The following is an 18,939-nucleotide window of genomic DNA, read 5'->3' as shown; positions in this document are numbered from 1 at the left end:
CGCCCCCCCCCAAATGAACGTGATCCTGGGGATCGCTTCCCTACCTCTCCCACCGCCCCTTAAAGGGACAGGAGAACCTTTACACTAACTGGTGGGTCGCGACCCACCGGTTGGAGAACCACTGCTCCACAGGGCTCCCCAGCCTTCAAAAAGTGAAAGTGGAGCAATCACGTTCCATTCCCAATTTTGCGGAAGCAGGGCGTGATCGCTCCGCTTTCACCTTCTGAAGCTCCGGGAGCCATGTGGAGGGTCCCACAGAGCTCCTTACACACCCAGAAGGCTGCAGTAGGGACTGGTAAGTGCATGCCAGTCCCTGCAGCCCCCTTAGCAATGTGATCCTGAGGATCATGTTGCTGCCTTCCCCCCACCCTTGCTGCCTTCTCCGCTCCCATGCAAAGAGTGGCTCTCCAACTCTCTGAGAGAGTTGGAGAACCACTGCAATATGCACTTACTTGGGAGTAAGTCCCATTGAATTCAGTGGAGTTTATGTCTGGGTAGGCATACCTCTGTAAGGCAGTTTCTTTGAATGCTCGTTTTTAGACTTCTTTGTATTATTGCTGGTGTGTCCCCAAAGAATCACTCCTCTCTTATCCAGTATCTCTTAACCATTACTGCGAAATTACAGAGCACCCAGTGAGCAAGTTACACTTTGAAACACTTTCACTCTCTTCTGACTTGGGAAATTAGACACTAGGCTTAAGACTCTGATGTCTGCCCTATAAGCAGGCCCAAATCTCTACCACAATAACAGCTCAGTGGTTTGGCCCAGGGACCTTTTTTTGTTTTTAATTCTTTGCCAAGTTGTGGCTTCTCTTGGTGTAGATCTCATGATTGAAAATGTGTCATTGCTGCTGAGTCTAAGGAGTTAGTGCAAACTAATGCAATGCTTGTCCATGGGAAACACAGTGATATTACAATGCCACATTGCAGAAGGCAGCATTGAGAGGTATGGCACATGCTTTGCATGCATGAGATCCCAGGTTCCGTCCTCAGCATCTTCTGTTTAAAGGACCTCCAGTAGAAATATCCTTGCTTGAGATCTTGGAAAGCTGCTGTCAGTTAGAGGAGACAGAACTGGGCTAGATAGCAAACAACACCTGGTATTGACAACAGCATTTTCTGTAGGGAGACAGCTATGCTGCTCTTAATTCAGCTAATTCAAGCTGAGAATAGCTGCATTGAAAGTCATTGCATATGAGTTACGGGGCCCAAGTATAAGTACTTTCAGTTCCTGTAGTTGGATGTAACTGAGTTTTTCAGTGCATATGCTATCACAAGATCTAGCGTTAAGTTAGACTTCTATAGTCATCGTTTTCTGTGGAGATTTGCCCAAATGTTACAGAAATAGTTATGAGGCTAAAATAAGATAGGCTTATCTTATAGGATAGGCTTATTATCTTATCTTAAAATAAGATAAAATAAGTTTAGGATATACTTCCAAAACTAGAATGATAAACCATTGTTTCATTCAATCTGTGGAGGAAATCCAACTGAAATTCTGTCTGTTTATATTTAGATATAATTGCTTCTCTGCCTAATAGTAGATGGTATATACTACCCTTCATCTCATTTTGAAGGAAATGACACTAGACAAGTTCATACAAATATAAACCCACTATAATATTTAACTGTAGCTGATCTTTGCAGAGCACCACTTTTTGTTGCAGCATATGGAAGTTGCAGGGGGTTGCACTTATGGGAGATTCAGGGGGTTGCTGTTTTTTACTGTGTGTATTCAGAGCAGTTGATTCTGGACATGATGTCAAATTGCACTTCTTTAGCTATATACAGGTTGAGTCTCGTTATTTGGGAGGTTTTCGTTCCCAAACTCATGTGGATGAAAAAAGCAAATCTATTTAAAAAACAATGTCCATTTGCTCAGCGATCTAAAAACAGCCTTGCTGTTTTTGCCTTGGTAATGCAACAAGCAGATAACACAGGCCAACACACATTTTGCTTCCTTAAACATTACACCAATTCCTGGGTATATTTGGGGTGCCGATTCCAAAAATGGCATCCGTTTTGCCCTATTACGTCTAGTTTTGGAGACACGGCATAGCCTCTTTAGTGAATGGTTCAAGCAGCTTCCTCATGAGGAAGCCTACACCATGGCTTCCTCATGAGGAAGCTGCTTGAACCATTCACTAATGAGGCTATACTATATCTCCAAAACTAGACGTGATAGGGCAAAACGGATGCCATTTTTGGAATCGGCATCCCAAATTCATAACAAACCACCATAAAGTTTGGGAAAATTTTTTCTGACCCTCAGTTTTGTAGGCCTGTGTAATCAGTTTCTCTCCAGGTGCTTAAAAAGACTTCGCTCTTGAGCTGCAGCGCGGGGAAAGTATGGAGGACTTGATAATCACTTCCACCTAGCAGCATTCTTTCACATGCTAAGGGAGAAGGGAGGGGTTGCTTGCCTCAGACTGAAGTTGTTCTAAGCGCCTGGAGAGAGAATGATTGATGGATTCTCAGCCGGCTGCCTTCTCTCGCATTAATGAGGGTATTGCTAAACAACTTTTTTCCTTTAGTTGAAAGAGCCCTTATTGTGTTGAGATAAAACCGCGGGTGAAAAATCCATGGATAATAAAGTTATGTCCATATGTACATGTCCCAACATACAGAAACACACATTCCACCTTTTCTTTTTAGTAGAAAAACTCAAGGTACCTAACAAAAGAAATTCAAAACATAGATGGGGCAACACAGGCTGATGTAAAGGACCTCACTCTCTCTTCCTTTCTTTCCTGCTGCTGATTGAAGGCCCAGTGGCCGTTGGACCAACCAGGCCAGTGTAAAGTTAATTGCACTCTCCTTTGCTAAATTGTAGATTGGTTTGCTCTTGTTGAGTCCTGAGAGAGGAGGAACTGTGGAATTGGTGTCAGAATAAAGGCATGGGCTTCCTCTCTTTCTGCTTATTGGAAGGTAGTCTTATATATAGGATTTTTCTCAAGCTGAGATCTCCCATTTGAGATTCATTATGGCAACAACTTTTCAATTAAGGCCTGTTTCCTGTATTTAAAACAGACACAAATGTGCAGTGGTATTATGCAAATTGCTTGTTTTTAAATAATAAATAGAGAATTAAACTAAGAGTGAATTGTAAGGAGGTCATATAGCCTCACCTTCTCTATTTGATGAGAATTTGTTTAGTCAGGCAATCGTTTCTTTTATCTAAATAGAGGATGAAGCTAGCCTTTTACTTTGTAAAAACTAATTAAAACTATCTTAACTTGCATGGGTGTACAGTAAATTAATTGTCGTTAAGTAGGAATCTGAATGTCCTACCATTCATCATGATGAAGAAACTCCTTTCTTCTTTGTCAGGATTTTAGATGAGAAAAGGAAAAACAAAACAATTAGCAGGAAGCCAATATTAAGATGCTAAAAAGAACAACAACAATAAGAATGCCAAGGTTTGCATTTCATGGCTAAAAGCTATAATCAGTGTTGTACTGTGTTAAAAGTCAGCTGCCTTCTGTTTCATCTCATCAAGAAAAATGAAATTGGATAGCTTTTTCTCAATATCCATTTTCAGAGTGTTCTGAGTCAACCTTTTGGACTGCTCCTTGCTCAAGTGACCTCCTTTATTTCATAAATGAATCATAGGTTTCCGCTAACAGGATGTTAACATTTTTCCTTTCATTCCTGTGTAGAGCACCATGTGTCCAGATAGTATGGTATAAATTAATAAAATAATTTCTCTAATAATATTTCAAATGTCTGTACAAAATCTGGTTGTTCACTTTTACTCCTCCTGCTTCACTAATGGGAAAGGTACTGTAAGGAAAGGTACTGTAAGAAACCTAGGAGGGATGGAAGGGAGAGGATGACTTGTGAACTTTTTTTTTTTAATTACAAAGAGGTGTTCAAATACTGTTACTATTTATAATTGTGTTTGGGGAATCTGTGCATCTTTATCTGCAAGAAGTCCTCCCCATCCCTGAGGAACACTAATAAGAAGCAGGGTTTTTAAAGCAGAGGGAATGGCATGTATGACTATCAGTCAGTGGGCCAATCAGCATCCTTTTTTGGTTCACCACTTCACAGGCTGACAAATTCTGAGCCTTAACTTCTGAGAAAAAGTAGCAGCTCTTACAGTTCTCACTAAAGGGAAGTTTTTTGAAAGCCAAGAAAATTTGGCAGAAGAAGACAGCAGGCCTAAAAAAACTATAATGGGGAAGAAATATCAGTCACCCACTTAACCAGCAACAGCCCCCTCTTCATGGCCTCATGCTTGAACACATTCCATCATTTGATTGGTATCTTGCCAAGATGACTGCAAGGATGAGCTGCAGCTGAACAAGAAAGGGGAAGAATGGAAGGAGCTGAGGTAAAGGTGCAGATAAGGCAATAGACAGATATGAGAAGCTGAAGGGTTAGAGTGAGGGCGGAAACAGGGGCTGAGTGAAAGGAAGGTGGAGAGAAACCAATGGGTAAGGAAAGAAAAGGCGGGTTCACCTGCAGTGAAAGCTAGATTTTTTAGTCTCATTTCCAAACACAATTACCAACATTCTGTGGTCATCTTATCAGTAATATTCTAATAGGACTATCTATGAGATGGAGTAGATCATTCTCTTTAACCTTTTTCTTAAGAGGATCTTCTAACGTTCTGTTACCCTTTTGAGGGGTTTGCACTATGTGCTTGTCATCTCCCAAGTACAGGTTAGGCCAGTGCTTCCCGAACTCCTACAGGGGAGTTGAGAGTACTGTAAGTTGTTGCGGGGAAGGGGGGAAGGCAGCAGCACAATCCCCAGGTTCGTGTTGCTGCTGGTGACAGGAAGGGGAGTCTGTCACTTACTGCAGCCAGCACTGCAATCCTGGGGGTTCTGGGGTCCTGAGGCTTTGAAGTCCATGGGAGAGTCACAGAATCGAGAAATGCCCGTTTTTCTTTTTTTAGACTTACAGAGGCTTGGGAACCATGCTAAGGGCTCCCCAGACCTCCCCTCCCCCCCAGGACTGCAGCACTGTCTGCAGGTAAGTGAAAACTCTCGTCCGCAGCAGTAGTGTGATCCTGGGGATCATAAGGCCTTCCCACCTCCCCTGCAACAACTTAAAAGGGCAGGCACAAGTGCTTCCCTGGCTCGTGGGTCACGACTCACCAGTCTGGGAACAACTGGGTTAGGCCCATCTATGAGGCCAGTTGAAGCAGTCACATCAGACAGCAGATGGGGGGTAATCATCTCTGACTGCCTAGTTGTCTCTTTTATTCCTCCTCCTCTTCTCAGTCTGGATTGGGGGAAAAGTGGACACAGAAGAAAAGGAAATGTGGAGGGTAGGGTAGGAGAGTGCTGAGCTAGCACATTGAAGAGTGGGAGAGGCTGGCACATCATCAGGTAAAGCATTTGGCATGCTGCCTCAGGTGGTCTTGGGTGGTACCCACCCAAATATTATAGTACAAGAACAAAAGTTAGGATGAGTGTGACAAAACGAGTCACCCACTCAATTTTAAAATGTGCCCTTTCTACTTCCTGCAAACTTTCAGAAACTATGTATCCCAGTTTTAAAAACCAAAAAACTCTTAGTATCTCTTGTGAACTCAGCCACAGTCTGGATCTTGCAAAGTACAAGAGAATGAAATGCACCATCGTTACAGTGATGGGTGGCAGGCACCATCTTGGCAGTGTTCTGTCCGCTGGCAAAGAAGAGGGGCTTGTGCTTGCTGGTAGCTGTAATGTTTCAAAGCCAGGCGCCAGCATCCTCCTTGTTTTCTTGTCTAATTAAAAAGAAAGTATCCAAGTGGAACGTCTGGTTCTGTCACTTCTGTATGGATCGTACTTTACATCCTTAATTAAATAGCTCTTTATTGTAAGCTTGGATAACTGCTTTTACTGTATGGCAAACAAAAGACATCACCATTCTCAAGTATCAAAGCACTGTGTTGAATGAAGTAGCAGACAGCCACACAGCAAATGTGGCAGGCCCATAAAGAGAGATGAAAAAGGTTAAATTATAAGGAGACTGAGAAATAAAAGAAACTTTACATTCACTTATAAATGCTGACTCAGTCAACACAGTATCCGGAGTGAGATTGGAACAACATGGGTGTATACTGGTTGCACAGATGTAGAAGAAGGCAAAAGAGAACCACAAGCCAGATGCCAAAGATAACTGACACTGTTCTTGGCAGTCTTATCTCTAGGGTTATGGCCAAAGAGAACTCCAAAATGAAGCACAGATGGGAGAGTAACTAGAGATCAGATCATGCAGTGATAGAAGTAATAAAGTGAGAATTCAAATACCAAATTTAAGACTTTGGGTGAATGCACAGGGAAACCTGGTAATTTATTGGTGCCCTGTCCTGTTATGCATTTTCTCAAATATTATGGTTCAGACATTCTTAGAAATAGCATGCTGGGTTTGGTGGATTATTGATTTCATCCAATACAGCTGTTTTGATTTTCTTGATAGAAGAGCAGTAGTTAAGGATGTAAAGAAGTATGCAGTCAAACATTAAGTCAGGGAACATGATCTTGAATCACTTGACTGAAGAGAATTAACTGGTTGTTGGAATAGATAAGAACCCAAGTGTGTCCCCTGCCAGGGCGTTATCCAGCCAGTGTTACATTGCAATCCTCTGCACATTTTCCCTCCAATAAGTCTCACTGAACACAATAGGACTTAGTAGTAAACATGCATAGGATTGTGCAGTTAGGGCCCAATCCTATCCAACTTTCCAGCAGTAATGCAGCCATGCCAATGGGGCATGTGCTGTATCCTGCAGTGAGAGGGCAATCACAGAGGCCTCCTCAGGAAAAGGGAACATTTGTTCTCTTGCTTCGGGGCTGCATTGTGACTGAATGGCACTGGAAAGTTGGATAGGATTGGGCCCTTATACACTTTTAAGTCCAACTGATTCCAACTGGAGGGTAAAGACTGTGCTTAAGTCTTTTCCATTGAACTCATTACAGTTTAAAAAGTGTTGGGCATTGCAATTCTAACTTGTACTGGAATAGGCAGGCCAGTGGGCCTGCGGTATATCCAGTGCAAGTTTGGGGCTGGCTGAGCCTTGGCCCAAGGAAAGGAAAAAAATTCCCCTTACCCTGGGGAGAGCCGCAACAGCCCCCCATGGGTCTCCTTGGATCTGTCATCTAAAGAGGTGGTGCAGATCTGAGCAGAACAGAGGAGCCTGGAGCTGCAACGTACTACATGGGAACGAGGCTAAGATCCAACATAACTGCTGGATCCTGTCTCTGCCCCCTCTCCCTGCCTGCCCATTGCCCATCCTCCCCTCACCCGAGAACCCCTCCTCCCCACCCTCCCCCAGATCCCCGCTTCAGCCAAGCCCAGCCAGTGTGGACTCAGCTACTGCCGCCACCACAGATGCGAAATCTGGCCTCTGCGCGCTGGCACACCTCCGTTTGCCAGCGCAGCTTACTATGAAGGAGACACAAATGTGCTTTACACTACATTTGCAATTTTCCTGGGCTGGCGCAAGGGACATACGCCAGCCTAGGGTGCAGTTAGGATTGTACCCTAAGTGTGGTTAAATTCTGCATTTTTTTGTAGTATTTGTGCTTAAAGAGAATTCCAGAGCTGTTAGCTTTAAAACTTTCAGCTTTCACATTTAAAAAGAGACACAATACTGCGGAAACATCCTAGCATAATTACCCAAAGGAATCTGTGGAATTTGTAAGAAAATCCTACAGCTGGTTAACCCAATTGTATGAATGGGGAGTGAAAGAGTTATATTTGTGTAATGTGAAATAGCCAGTGTTGTGTGGTGGGTGAAGTGTTCTAGCTTGGCTATTGCCAAGGGCCCTGGTTTTGTATCTGTTCTCAGCCATGAAACTCACTAGATGGCAAATCACTTGGCCGAATCTACTTTGCACCATTGTAATAACCTAAAATCACTCTGAGCTCCTGGGAGAGAGAATGCTATCTCAATGCTGTAATTTTACAAGGTTGTTATTTTATTCATACTTTCCTTGGACATAGCATTGTTGGAACAGAAAATATAAATGCAGGGGAAATAGAATCTTGTTATCCATTTTGTGTAGGAGCCGTGTTGGTTCTTTTCATTAATGTGGTGGGGCTTTGGGTTTGCCGGTAGCTCAGATTTTGAACCACTCCACTCCTGCTTCCAGTGAATTAATGATGTGAATGTCTAAGCAGCCATCAGATTCATAAATCACCAGAAATGAGAGGGATAACACATAAAAGTCTTTTCCTTTTGTTTAGCAATTTATCATTTTGCTTGCACATTAATAAACAGAGCTCCCCTGAGGTAAGCAATGGAAAGATAAATTTTTCTTCCTAATTTTCCTCAATCGCAGCCAGTAGATCATAAGTGGAAAGAGTGGGCTTGTCAAAAGCATGTCGCCTTGTTGTGGTGACTCTTTATATCCGTTGCTCGTAGTAATAAATGAAGAGGGTAGGCTACTTGGGTAGATAATTGTTTTTGTTTACATAACAGGCGCAAGGTTTCCAAGTCCCAGGCTGTCAGCCAGACCAAGCCGAAAGCGAACGTTGTCCCTATCGCCTTTATCTGATCATAGCTTTGACCTTCAGACCATGATCCGAACATCTCCAAACTCCTTGGTCACAATTCTCAACAATTCCCGCAGCAGTTCTTCAGCGAGTGGCTCCTATGGCCATTTATCTGCGAGTGCAATAAGGTAAGAATGTGCAAAATGCAGATATATTTGGCATTTATAAATCTTACTACAGTGAATCACCAAATAGTTTTATTAAACAGTAATAATAACTTAGCACAGGGGCTGGAACAAGGTGGGGCTGGTCAAATTGACCCAGAAGGGTGGTAGGTTTCAAAGTGAATCCAAACCCCTTTTCTGGGCCTGATCCGCCTGCACAGGTCAATGTGGATTTGTGCAAATGATATAGCTGCCACAGGCTTGAGCTCATTACATAAGAACATAAGAAGAGCCCCAATGGATCAGGGCATAGGCCCATCTAGTCCAGCTTCCTGTATATCACAGCGGCCCACCAAATGTCCCAGGGACCACACCAGATAACAAGAGACCTCACTCTGGCACCCTCCCTTGCATCTGGCATTCTGACATAGCCCATTTCTAAAATCAGGAGGTTGTACAGGCACATCATGGCTAGTAACCCGTAATGGATTTTTCCTCCAGAAACTTGTCCAATCCCCTTTTAAAGGCATCCAGGCCAGAAACCATCAATACATCCTGTGGCAAGGAGTTCCACAGACCAACCACACGCTGAGTAAAGAAATATCTTCTTTTGTCTGTCCTAACTCTCCCAACACTCAATTTTAGTGGATGTCCCCTGGTTCTGGTGCTATTTGAGAGTGTAAAGAGCATCTCTCTATCCACTCTGTCCATCCCCTGCATAATTTTGTATGTCTCAATCATGTCCCCCTTGAGGCGCCTCTTTTCTAGGCTGAAGAGGCCCAAACGCCGTAGCCTTTCCTCATAAGGAAGGTGCCCCAGCCCTGTAATCATCTTAGTCACTCTCTTTTGCACCTTTTCCATTTCCACTATGTCTTTTTTGAGATGCGGCGACCAGAATTGGACACAATACTCCAAGTGTGGCCTTACCATAGATTTGTACAACGGCATTATAATATTAGCTATTTTGTTCTCAATACCTTTTCTAATGATCCCAAGCATAGAATTGGCCTTCTCTACTGCTGCCGCACATTGGGTCGACACTTTCATTGATCTGTCCACCACCACCCCAAGATCTCTCTCCTGATCTGTCACAGACAGCTCAGAACCCATCAGCCTATATGTGAAGTTTTGATTTTTTGCCCCAATGTGCATGACCTTACACTTACTGACATTGAAGCGCATCTGCCATTTTGCTGCCCATTCTGCCAGTCGAGAGATCCTTCTGGAGCTCCTCACAATCACTTCTGGTCTTCACTACTCGGAAAAGTTTGGTGTTATCTGCAAACTTAGCCACCTCACTGCTCACCCCTGTCTCCAGGTCATTTATGAAGAGATTGAAAAGCACCAGTCCCAGGACAGATCCTTGGGGCACACCGCTTTTCACCTCTCTCCATTGTGAAAATTGCCCATTGACACCCACTCTCTGTTTCCTGGCCCTCAACCAGTTCTCAATCCATGAGAGGACCTGTCCTCTAATTCCCTGACTGTGGAGATTTTTTAGTAGCCTTTGGTGAGGGACCATGTCGAATGCCTTCTGAAAGTCCAGATATATAATGTCTATGGGTTCTCCCGCATCCACATGCCTGTTGACCTTTTCAAAGAATTCTATAAGGTTTGTGAGGCAAGACTTACCCTTACAGAAGCCATGCTGATTCTCCCTCAGCAAGGCCTGTTCATCTATGTGTTTTGAGATCCTATCTTTGATGAGGCATTCCACCATCTTACCCGGTATAGATGTTAGGCTGACCGGCCTATAGTTTCCCGGGTCCCCCCTCTTTCCCTTTTTGAAGATAGGCGTGACATTTACTATCCTCCAATCTTCTGGCACCGTGGCCGTTTTGAGGGACAAGTTGCATATTTTAGTCAAGAGATCAGCAACTTCATTCTTCAATTCCTTAATAGCTCTTGGGTGGATGCCATCACGGCCCGGTGACTTATTGATCTTTAATTTATCAACGAGGTCTGTTGACCTAATTTATCAGTGAGGTCATTCATAGCAGCTGCTGGGGCTTACTCCAGGGTAAGGGGACAAAAGTCCCCCAACAGCCATAACTCCCCTGCAGGATGCAGTGGAGGCTGCAACAGCACCACTGCATTGCCGTGCGGAGGGGTTTTTGGTAGGATTTGTCTGTTAGTATAGTGCCACTTTTCAACCAACAGTTAAAATCCAGGCAGCCAATCCTACCCAAGGTCCCCCATACAAATGCAGTGGCACTACTGCAGCTTGTGCTGCATCTTGCAGAGAAATTTTGTGTGCTGGAAGTGTTCTCAGGGTAAGGAGACATTTAAAATGTAAGGAGAGAGCCCCAGAAGTGCAACAGGGCAACTCAGATCTGCGCCTGCTAAATACCCAGTGCAAGTCCACATTGTCCCATGTTGGTGGATTGGGCCCAAGAAGGGGCATAAGATACAGTGTGATCTGAATGCAACTCCTAGTAAAGAGGCAGGGAATGGCCCATAGGGCCTTCAAAACTGATTATAACAAGGCATATATGATAGTGTAAACATCACATTAAAATTATCTGCATTAAAATTTAATCAACACCATATATTTCTTAAAATGGAACCATTTGAAGGCAGCAAGAGTATATTAATACCAAACTCTGGGCTGTTGTCATTGTCATGATGGAAAATAAATGTTTCCAACAAATGGGAACTATTAAACCCTGCTCACCCTGTTAAACTTGAACAGCTTATTAAACTATAGATATTTTGAGGGGATTACAGTTTTAGATTACAGCTATTTTATTAACACTAATCTATATATGGCAGATATTTGACAATCACTTTGTGCAATATTGTAAAATTGCAATATTTTTGTATAACCCTTGTGTGTGTGTTGGGATACTTATGTTTACTGTTTTGTTGTAACTTTGTAAAAGTATTGTCACACTTGAAAATATTTGTCAAGACGTAGAACAGATTTGGCTTTTACACAAGAAGATGTCTGAATTTTTTGTGTATTTTCTTTTCACACATCCTGTGTGAGGGGTGAAGGGGGAATTTATACATTCTTACAGAATATACGATGTAAAGAAGATACATGAATTCCCCCTTCAAATGTGATGACAGGAAATTTGAAAAGAGGTTTTGCACAAATCATTGGTATCCTGTTGACTCTTGTTTAGTGTCTGTAACTGCTCTCAAGGCTCAGACATAACATTTTTATGTGGTGCCTATTCTGATGCGTCCTCACTTAATTTAATTCAAAAGTACCTTTCCTATCCAGGAAAGTACCTTTCCTATCCAATCTCTGAAAATACCAGTTCTCATACCTGCAACATGGATATGGATAACCCATACTAGTGTTGTGATGTTAGAGTTTTGCCAATATTTAAATTGTAGGGTTTTTTAAAATAAGTATGTGAATGAACATTAATTGAATGCATGTGGCACTTTTAAAAATAGGTGGGAGGTTCATTTGAAGGGCGTGGGATGGAGCTAGACTGATGGCTGAACCAGTGTTCCGTTTCCTTGGATGCAGTGCCTGTCATTTCAGCTGTGAAACTGGGAGGAAGCCAGGCTCATACTGCAATTGAGGGACCCACTGTGAATATTATATAATGTTAGGGCTGTCTTTGGAGTGAAAAAATCCAGAGGTTCTCGTAAGCTTATTCCTTGAAGAAAACTCAAAACATAGAAAAAGTTGGCAGCTCTGCAGAGTAAATTGTCCTCTGAGGGTACTTTCAAAGTTGGAAAGTATAGCAGGCTTTTTTCCTCTCCCAATATCTAACCTCTGTTCCTCATTTGCACAGGCTACCTGAGCAGAAACATGAAATTAACAAGGTCGTGTTAATTACAGGCAGATTTTTGCAATATCTGGTTACTTTCACCTTGCTGCTTGGCTGAGATTAAGCTAAACAAAGTTGGGAAGAGATTAAGCAGTTGGAGGCCGAAGGGTTGAGGCAAGTTTAAACAGCAGGAAGAAGAACTAGGAACAGTCAAGGCTGAAAGAGTTGGACAGAGGCAAAGCAAAATCGACTGGGTTCCCTAAGTCAGTTTTCATTCTCAAGCCAGCTGTTTTGTAAAAGGGAAATTGGCTATAATTGATCTGTGATTTTGAGAGGGACCCATTTTACATGGAGAATGAGTGGATCATTTTGGATATTTTCTTTTTGTTTATATTGTAATGGAACACCATTTTGCAGAAAGGCAGTTTCCCATTGCAAGTTCACTAACACCAAAGCATAGTGGGATAGTGCCTTAAAAGTGCTTCTTTTATTTAGCAGGGGAGAATAACTGGCCTTCCTCACCCAGGCAGTGTCCTTTCTAGTGGCTGTATGCTGATGTTCTTTTGCAAATTTTTAGGTTGTGAGCCCTTTTGGGACAAGAAGCCTTTAGTTATTTGATTTTGTTTGTGAACCACTTTGTAAACCTTTTGTTGAAAAGTGGTTTATAAATACAGTTAATAATAAATAATAATAATAGTTAGTATTAGTAGTAGTGGTGGTGGTGGTGGTGGTGGTGGTGCACGTGAACATAAAAAAAGCCCTGCTGGATCTAACCAAAGCCCATCTACTCCTGCATTCTATTTACTGCAATGGCGCACCAGTTGTCTCTGGGAAGCACATAGGCTGGCAACAAAGGCATATTGCTCCCCTGTAACTGGTATTCAGGACAGACCACTGCGAAACTTGGGAGGAAGCGTATCACCATCATGACAAGCAGTCAGAAATGGATCTGTTATCCATTAATTTGACCAATCCCTTTTCAAAGCTATCCAAACTAGTGGCCATCACCACATATTGTGGCAGTGAATTCCACATGAGCCATCTCAGAATCTGGACTTGGCAATTATAGAGTGCAGTTCCATGCTTTGAAAGACTATATAATGATGTAAACTCTCAATGGGAATACTGAACTGCAGCAAACCCGCTTCACCCCATCATATCTGTAGACTGCAATCTCATACTTGTTGGGATGGTGTGAGAGACTTGGGAAGGGGAATTCAACATGATACTAGGATACAGTGGACGCACTGTATTTCTCACCTTTCTGTCTTGAATGAGTAATTTAATACATAATCCTGTATACATACTTGAGTGAGCACATGCCACATGAGTTCAAGAGTTCAATTATCTTGAAAGTTATTCTTGTTTTTTCATTTTAAGTGTTGCTTGGCCCAAATAATCTTGGTTGTTTCCCTTTGATTACTGTTTTTTAAAAAATGTTGTGTATATATGTATTTATCATTTTCATCCAAGTTCTGAACACTGGGGGAACTGTTGCAAAAGCCCCCAAAGGCTTACTTTTAAGACACCAGAGAGCTGAACTAGGCCACAGATCATTGTTAGGAATATTCCCATGCCTTGGGAGCAAGAACATTTTGTTGTTTGTTTTTTGTGTTATTTGTTTAAGTTTGCAGAAAAGATTCTTCCTCATCAAACAGGCAACTTTCAACACAAACATTGAAATAAATCTGTTTCAGGTTTACACATTCAGTAATCTCCTAGCCTTGAAATATGGAATTAGAAAAAGAAAAGAAAAAGCTGTTCTATTCTTAAGCTATTGTAGTCATTTAAAAAATCTAAAGAGTACTGAAAAAGAACCAGATGTCTCTTGGCGTCACATCTCTTTCTATGATGATTATAAAAATGCCATAACAACGAATTGTGTTGTTTTTCTTAATTTGAAGATTTCAGATTTACAAATGTATAAGGTGGACTAAATCCTGCCTTTATTTTGACCTATGTATCCTAATTGCTTCATGTCTAGATATCAGGGAGAAATTACTCAATACTGAAGCATTTTCCTCTGGTTTCTGTCATTTGTTTTTTAACCTAAAGCCGCAATTCTGTATGTAGTTTCCTGGGAACACAATGGAAGTTACTTCTGAGTAGACATGCATAGGGTTGCACTGTAAGAAATCTAGTGCCGTGCTGCTGCAAGTTATAATTGTAATATTTGCATTTACTTGGCAACACCATAAAGGACTAGTAAGTGGGGGGTAGTAAGCAGCAAATGCTGCTTTGATAAATGTTCTATAGTGTAATGTGTGGATTTCCATGCACAAGGGAAAATGCCACATTCATTCAGTTCAATATTGGATCAGGATGTAAGTACAGTAGTACCACTGATACTGGAAACTCTTTAAAATATCTTGAATTCAGGTACAGTTAAAGTTTCTATATCCTGAATGCATGCAGAACTGGGGTTGCTGGTTTCCCAAATATGTCAGTGAACAAAGGACGCTATCCTATCCTGCACTGGAACAGGCAAACCAAGAGGAACGCCTCCCTCTTGCCTCCTCCCCACTACCTTTGCTGCTTGCATTGACCCAGGCAGGCCGTCGCAAGCCTTGGCAAGGAAGCCACCACGGAGGCTGGATTCAGCCTGTGTGTGTCAGCGCATCTCCGTGCACCGACGCGGTTTCCTCCTGAAGGGGCGCAAGGGACTTGCGCTGGCCCAACTTATTTCCAGGATTGTGCCCAAAGTCTTTTACAAGTGCTTTTTCCCCTCCGCCACACAAGGCTCCCTCACCTGATTGGGTTCCCTCTGCAGTGTTGCCCCATTTTCTTTCCTTATTCACAAGCTCCGTCTAGTTCCATTTCCTTCTTCAGGAGGGCTAGGGAGTAGCTAACTGAGATGGTGGGTAAAGGTTCCAGTTTGAGTTTGCTGCTTAATCAGGTGCTGGATAATGCTTTTACTGAGTCTTTGCAAGATTCTGTGATCCAGATTGTTAGGCATAAGGGAAATGTGATCAGCCAGAAGTTATATCATTAAGCAGGAAGTGACATCATTTCCAGGTTCTCACCTAGGAACTCATAAGCTTCAAATGATAAGACAAAACATTCCAGCACAGAAGCTTTTCCCAATTCTTTGTCCCATGCTACCATTGCTACCAAGCATTCCACCTGTAAAATTCAATATGCTTCTTGTAATGAGGTGTGTGTGAAGGGTGTGCTTGCTTCCGGCTAGTGCTGAGCATGGCACTGATATATTTTGAATATGCCCATCAGTGTTCATGGCACCTTGCAAACTAACTATCCTGAAGCCTCCTACAGATCCAGCAAAACCAGACTTGTTTGCACACCTATAAGATGGGATTCTTCCATCTCTCCAAGCCCTACAGATCACACACATGCTCAGTACTCTCCCCAGTTCCTCCCTCCCTCTCCTGACTGTCTCACTGCTTTAGTTTCTGTATTTGCTGCACATCAAAACTTTCACCAAGTGAATCCTTCATGGGAGGAAAATCCTTTTCTGAGCCCTGAATCCTCCCTACTAAACTTTGTGCAAGAAGCTTTGCAAAGGAACCCCTCCGAGGCAAGTGGGGGGAAGGGGCATCTTCAGACTCCCACCTGAAATTCAAGAGAGAGGCTCTGCTCTGCTCTACCAACACAGCCACACTCACTGGAGAAATGGAACAGGTGCTGCCTCGCTCTTTTGCGCCTGTGCAGACCGCTCTTTCAGACCCAGAGGAGAGAAGTTTCTCTCTCTCTGCAGGACTGATGCAGGCTTGGAAAATGGCGGCGCCCACTGCCGGATTCCAAGATAGCATCGCCCAGCTCATTTTTCCAGTATCCAAGATGGCGCTGCCCAGTTCATTTTGCCAGTTTCCAAAATGGTGCAGCCCACCTCATTTTGCCAGTATCCAAGATGGCGCACCTTTTCGCGACCCACCCAAAATCAGGTCACAACCCACAGTTTGAGAAGCTCTGCCCTAAAGTATCTCCAGCAGATGCCTATTGAGCCTCTGCTTGAAGATATTCAGTGAGGGAGAATCCACTACCTCCCTTGGCAATCCCTTGCCAAACAACCCTTACTACCTCCTTCTGCCTCCTGTTATCCTCAGATTTTCAATGTTATTGAAAATTATTATTGAGCTCTTTTTTTGAGGTGTTATTGAGTTGTTTTTCCCCATTTCCAAAGCAAGGGGTTTCTATTTTCAAAGTTATTGAGCTGTGTCAGTTGTCTCCTAGCAGCTTCCATTTTTTGTTTTGCTGATGTACTCACAAGCATACCTGTTTAACAGCCCTGACCAAGCTCTTTCAGATGTTCGTAACTTAAACGTCCATAAGTTGGGAATCTTCTGTACAGGTGTAAGAAGTTTGCATGGGCTTGACCTTGTCAGCAGGCTGATTGCTGTGTTCTGAACCAGCTGACATTTCTTGAGATATTCCAAAGGCAGCCCCATATATAATGCCTAATTGTATTCAAATCTTGATGTTTCTAAGGTCTGGATAATGAAAGTCCTTTCCAGAAGAGGAGTAACTGGTATACCAACCAAAGTTTTTAAATTCTGAACTATGGATGTCACTGGAGCATCCTGAAAACCTGGAAATATTTCCAGGCTGCAACCCTAATCTTTAGCAGGGAAATGCAACACAACTCAATGAAAACAATTCCATGGTCACTTTCACCCATCCACCTCTATCTTACCCAGTTTAAGAACATAAGAACAGCCCCACTGGATCAGGCCATAGACCCATCTAGTCCAGCTTCCTGTATCTCACAGCAGCCCACCAAATGCCCCATGGAGCACACCAGATAACAAGAGACCTGCATCCTGGTGCCCTTCCTTGCATCTGGCTTTCTGACATAGCCCATTTCTAAAATCAGGAGGTTGCACATACACATCATGGCTTGTAACCTGTAATGGATTTTTCCTCCAGAAACTTGTCCAGCCCCCTTTTAAAGGCATCTAGGCCAGATGCCATCACCACATCCCGTAGTACACATACTGAGTAAAGAAATATTTGCTTTTGTCTGTCCTAACTCTCCCAACACTCAATTTTAGTGGATGTCACCTGGTTCTGGTGTTATGTGAGAGTGTGAAGAGCACCTCCCTATCCACTCTGTCCTTCCCATGCATAATTTTGTATGTCTCAATCAAGTCCTCCCTCAGGCACCTTTTTTCTAGGCTGAAGAGGCCCAAATGCCATAGCCTTTCCTCATAAGGAAGGTGCCCTAGCCCAGTAATCATCTTAGTCGCTCTCTTTTGCACATTTTCCATTTCCACTTTTTGAGATGTGGTGACCAGGACACTACTCCAGGTGTGGCCTTACAATCGATTTGTACAACGGCATTATAATATTAGCCGTTTTATTCTCAGTACCTTTTCTAATGATTCCAAGCATAGAACTGACCTTCTTCACTGCCGCCGCACATTGGGTCGACACTTTCATCGAGCTCTCCACCACCACCCCAAGATCTGTCTCCTGATCTGTCTAAGACAGCTCAGAACCCATTAGCCCAGGTGTGTCAGACATAAGGCCCATGGAAGCTTTTTATCCGATCCTCAGGCTCTCAGCTGCTGATCAGTGCTGAGGTGTTAATTGCTATAAGGACAGCCCACATGAAAATTGGGCTCTCCCATAACTTGTAATATGATCAAGATCTGTGCATTTTCTCTTCTGTCATTTGTAGCTATGAATTCCTAAGTGAAAAAGTGCTTTTTTTGGTTATGACCTGATTAATGACATCATTTCCTGCCTAATGACCTCACTTCCAGCCCTCAGCAGGCACCATGAATGCTATTCGACCCTTGGTATGAAATGTGTTTGACACCCCGCATTAGCCTATATGTGAAGTTTTGATTTTTTTCATTACTGTGCATTACTTTACACTTACTTACATTGAAACGCATCTGTCATTTTGCTGCCCATTCTGCCAGTTTGGAGAGATCCTTCTGGAGCTCCTCACAATTGCTTCTGGTCTTCACCACTAGGAAAAGTTTGGTGTCGTCTGCAAACTTAGCCACCTCAATGCTCAACTCTGTCTCCAGGTCATTTATGAAGAGGTTGAAGAGCACCGGTCCCAGGACAGATCCTTCGAGCATACCAAGGATTTTCACCTCTATTGTGAAAATGGCCCATTGACACTCACTCTCTGTTTCCTGGTCTTCAACCAGCTCTCAATCCATGAGAGGACCTGCCCTCTAATTCCCTGACTGTGGAGTTTTTTCAGTAGCCTTTGGTGAGGGACCACATGGAACGCCTTCTGAAAGTCCAGATATATAATGTCCACGGGTTCTCCCAAATCCACATGCCTGTTGAACTTTTCAAAGAATTCTAAAAGGTTTGACACCTGGCACCGTGGCTGTTTTGAGGGACAAGTTGCATATTTTAGTCAGGAGATCAGCAACTTCATTCTTCAATTCCTTAATAACTCTTGGGTGGATGCCATCAGGGCCTGGTGATTTATTGATTTATCAATTAGGTCTGAAATATCTTCTCTTTTAATCTCTGTTCGACTTAATTCCTTGGTCAGGAGGGGCCATTTAGGCAGTGGTATCTGCCTGAGGTCTTCTGCCGTGAAGACAGATGCAAAGAACTCATTTAATTTCTCTGTCATCTCTAAGTCTCCTTTTATCTCCCCTTTCCCTTCCTCACCATCCAGA

General features: G+C 42.9%; 1 protein-coding gene across 1 annotated transcript in view; it reads left to right on the top strand.

Moving 5' to 3' along the window:
* Window positions 1-18,939, top strand: part of GLI3 (GLI family zinc finger 3) — a 255,390-nt gene that overhangs the window by 175,246 nt on the left and 61,205 nt on the right. The window contains exon 6 of the mRNA XM_066627311.1: window positions 8,420-8,621. Within this exon, the coding sequence (XP_066483408.1) occupies window positions 8,420-8,621 (202 nt within the window). The remainder of the gene's footprint in view (window positions 1-8,419; window positions 8,622-18,939) is intronic.

Source organism: Tiliqua scincoides, chromosome 5 (genome assembly GCF_035046505.1).
Source record: "Tiliqua scincoides isolate rTilSci1 chromosome 5, rTilSci1.hap2, whole genome shotgun sequence".
NCBI classification, from domain to species: domain Eukaryota; kingdom Metazoa; phylum Chordata; class Lepidosauria; order Squamata; family Scincidae; genus Tiliqua; species Tiliqua scincoides.
Note: the sequence above shows the minus strand (reverse complement) of the source record. Positions and strands in the feature narration are given on the sequence as shown.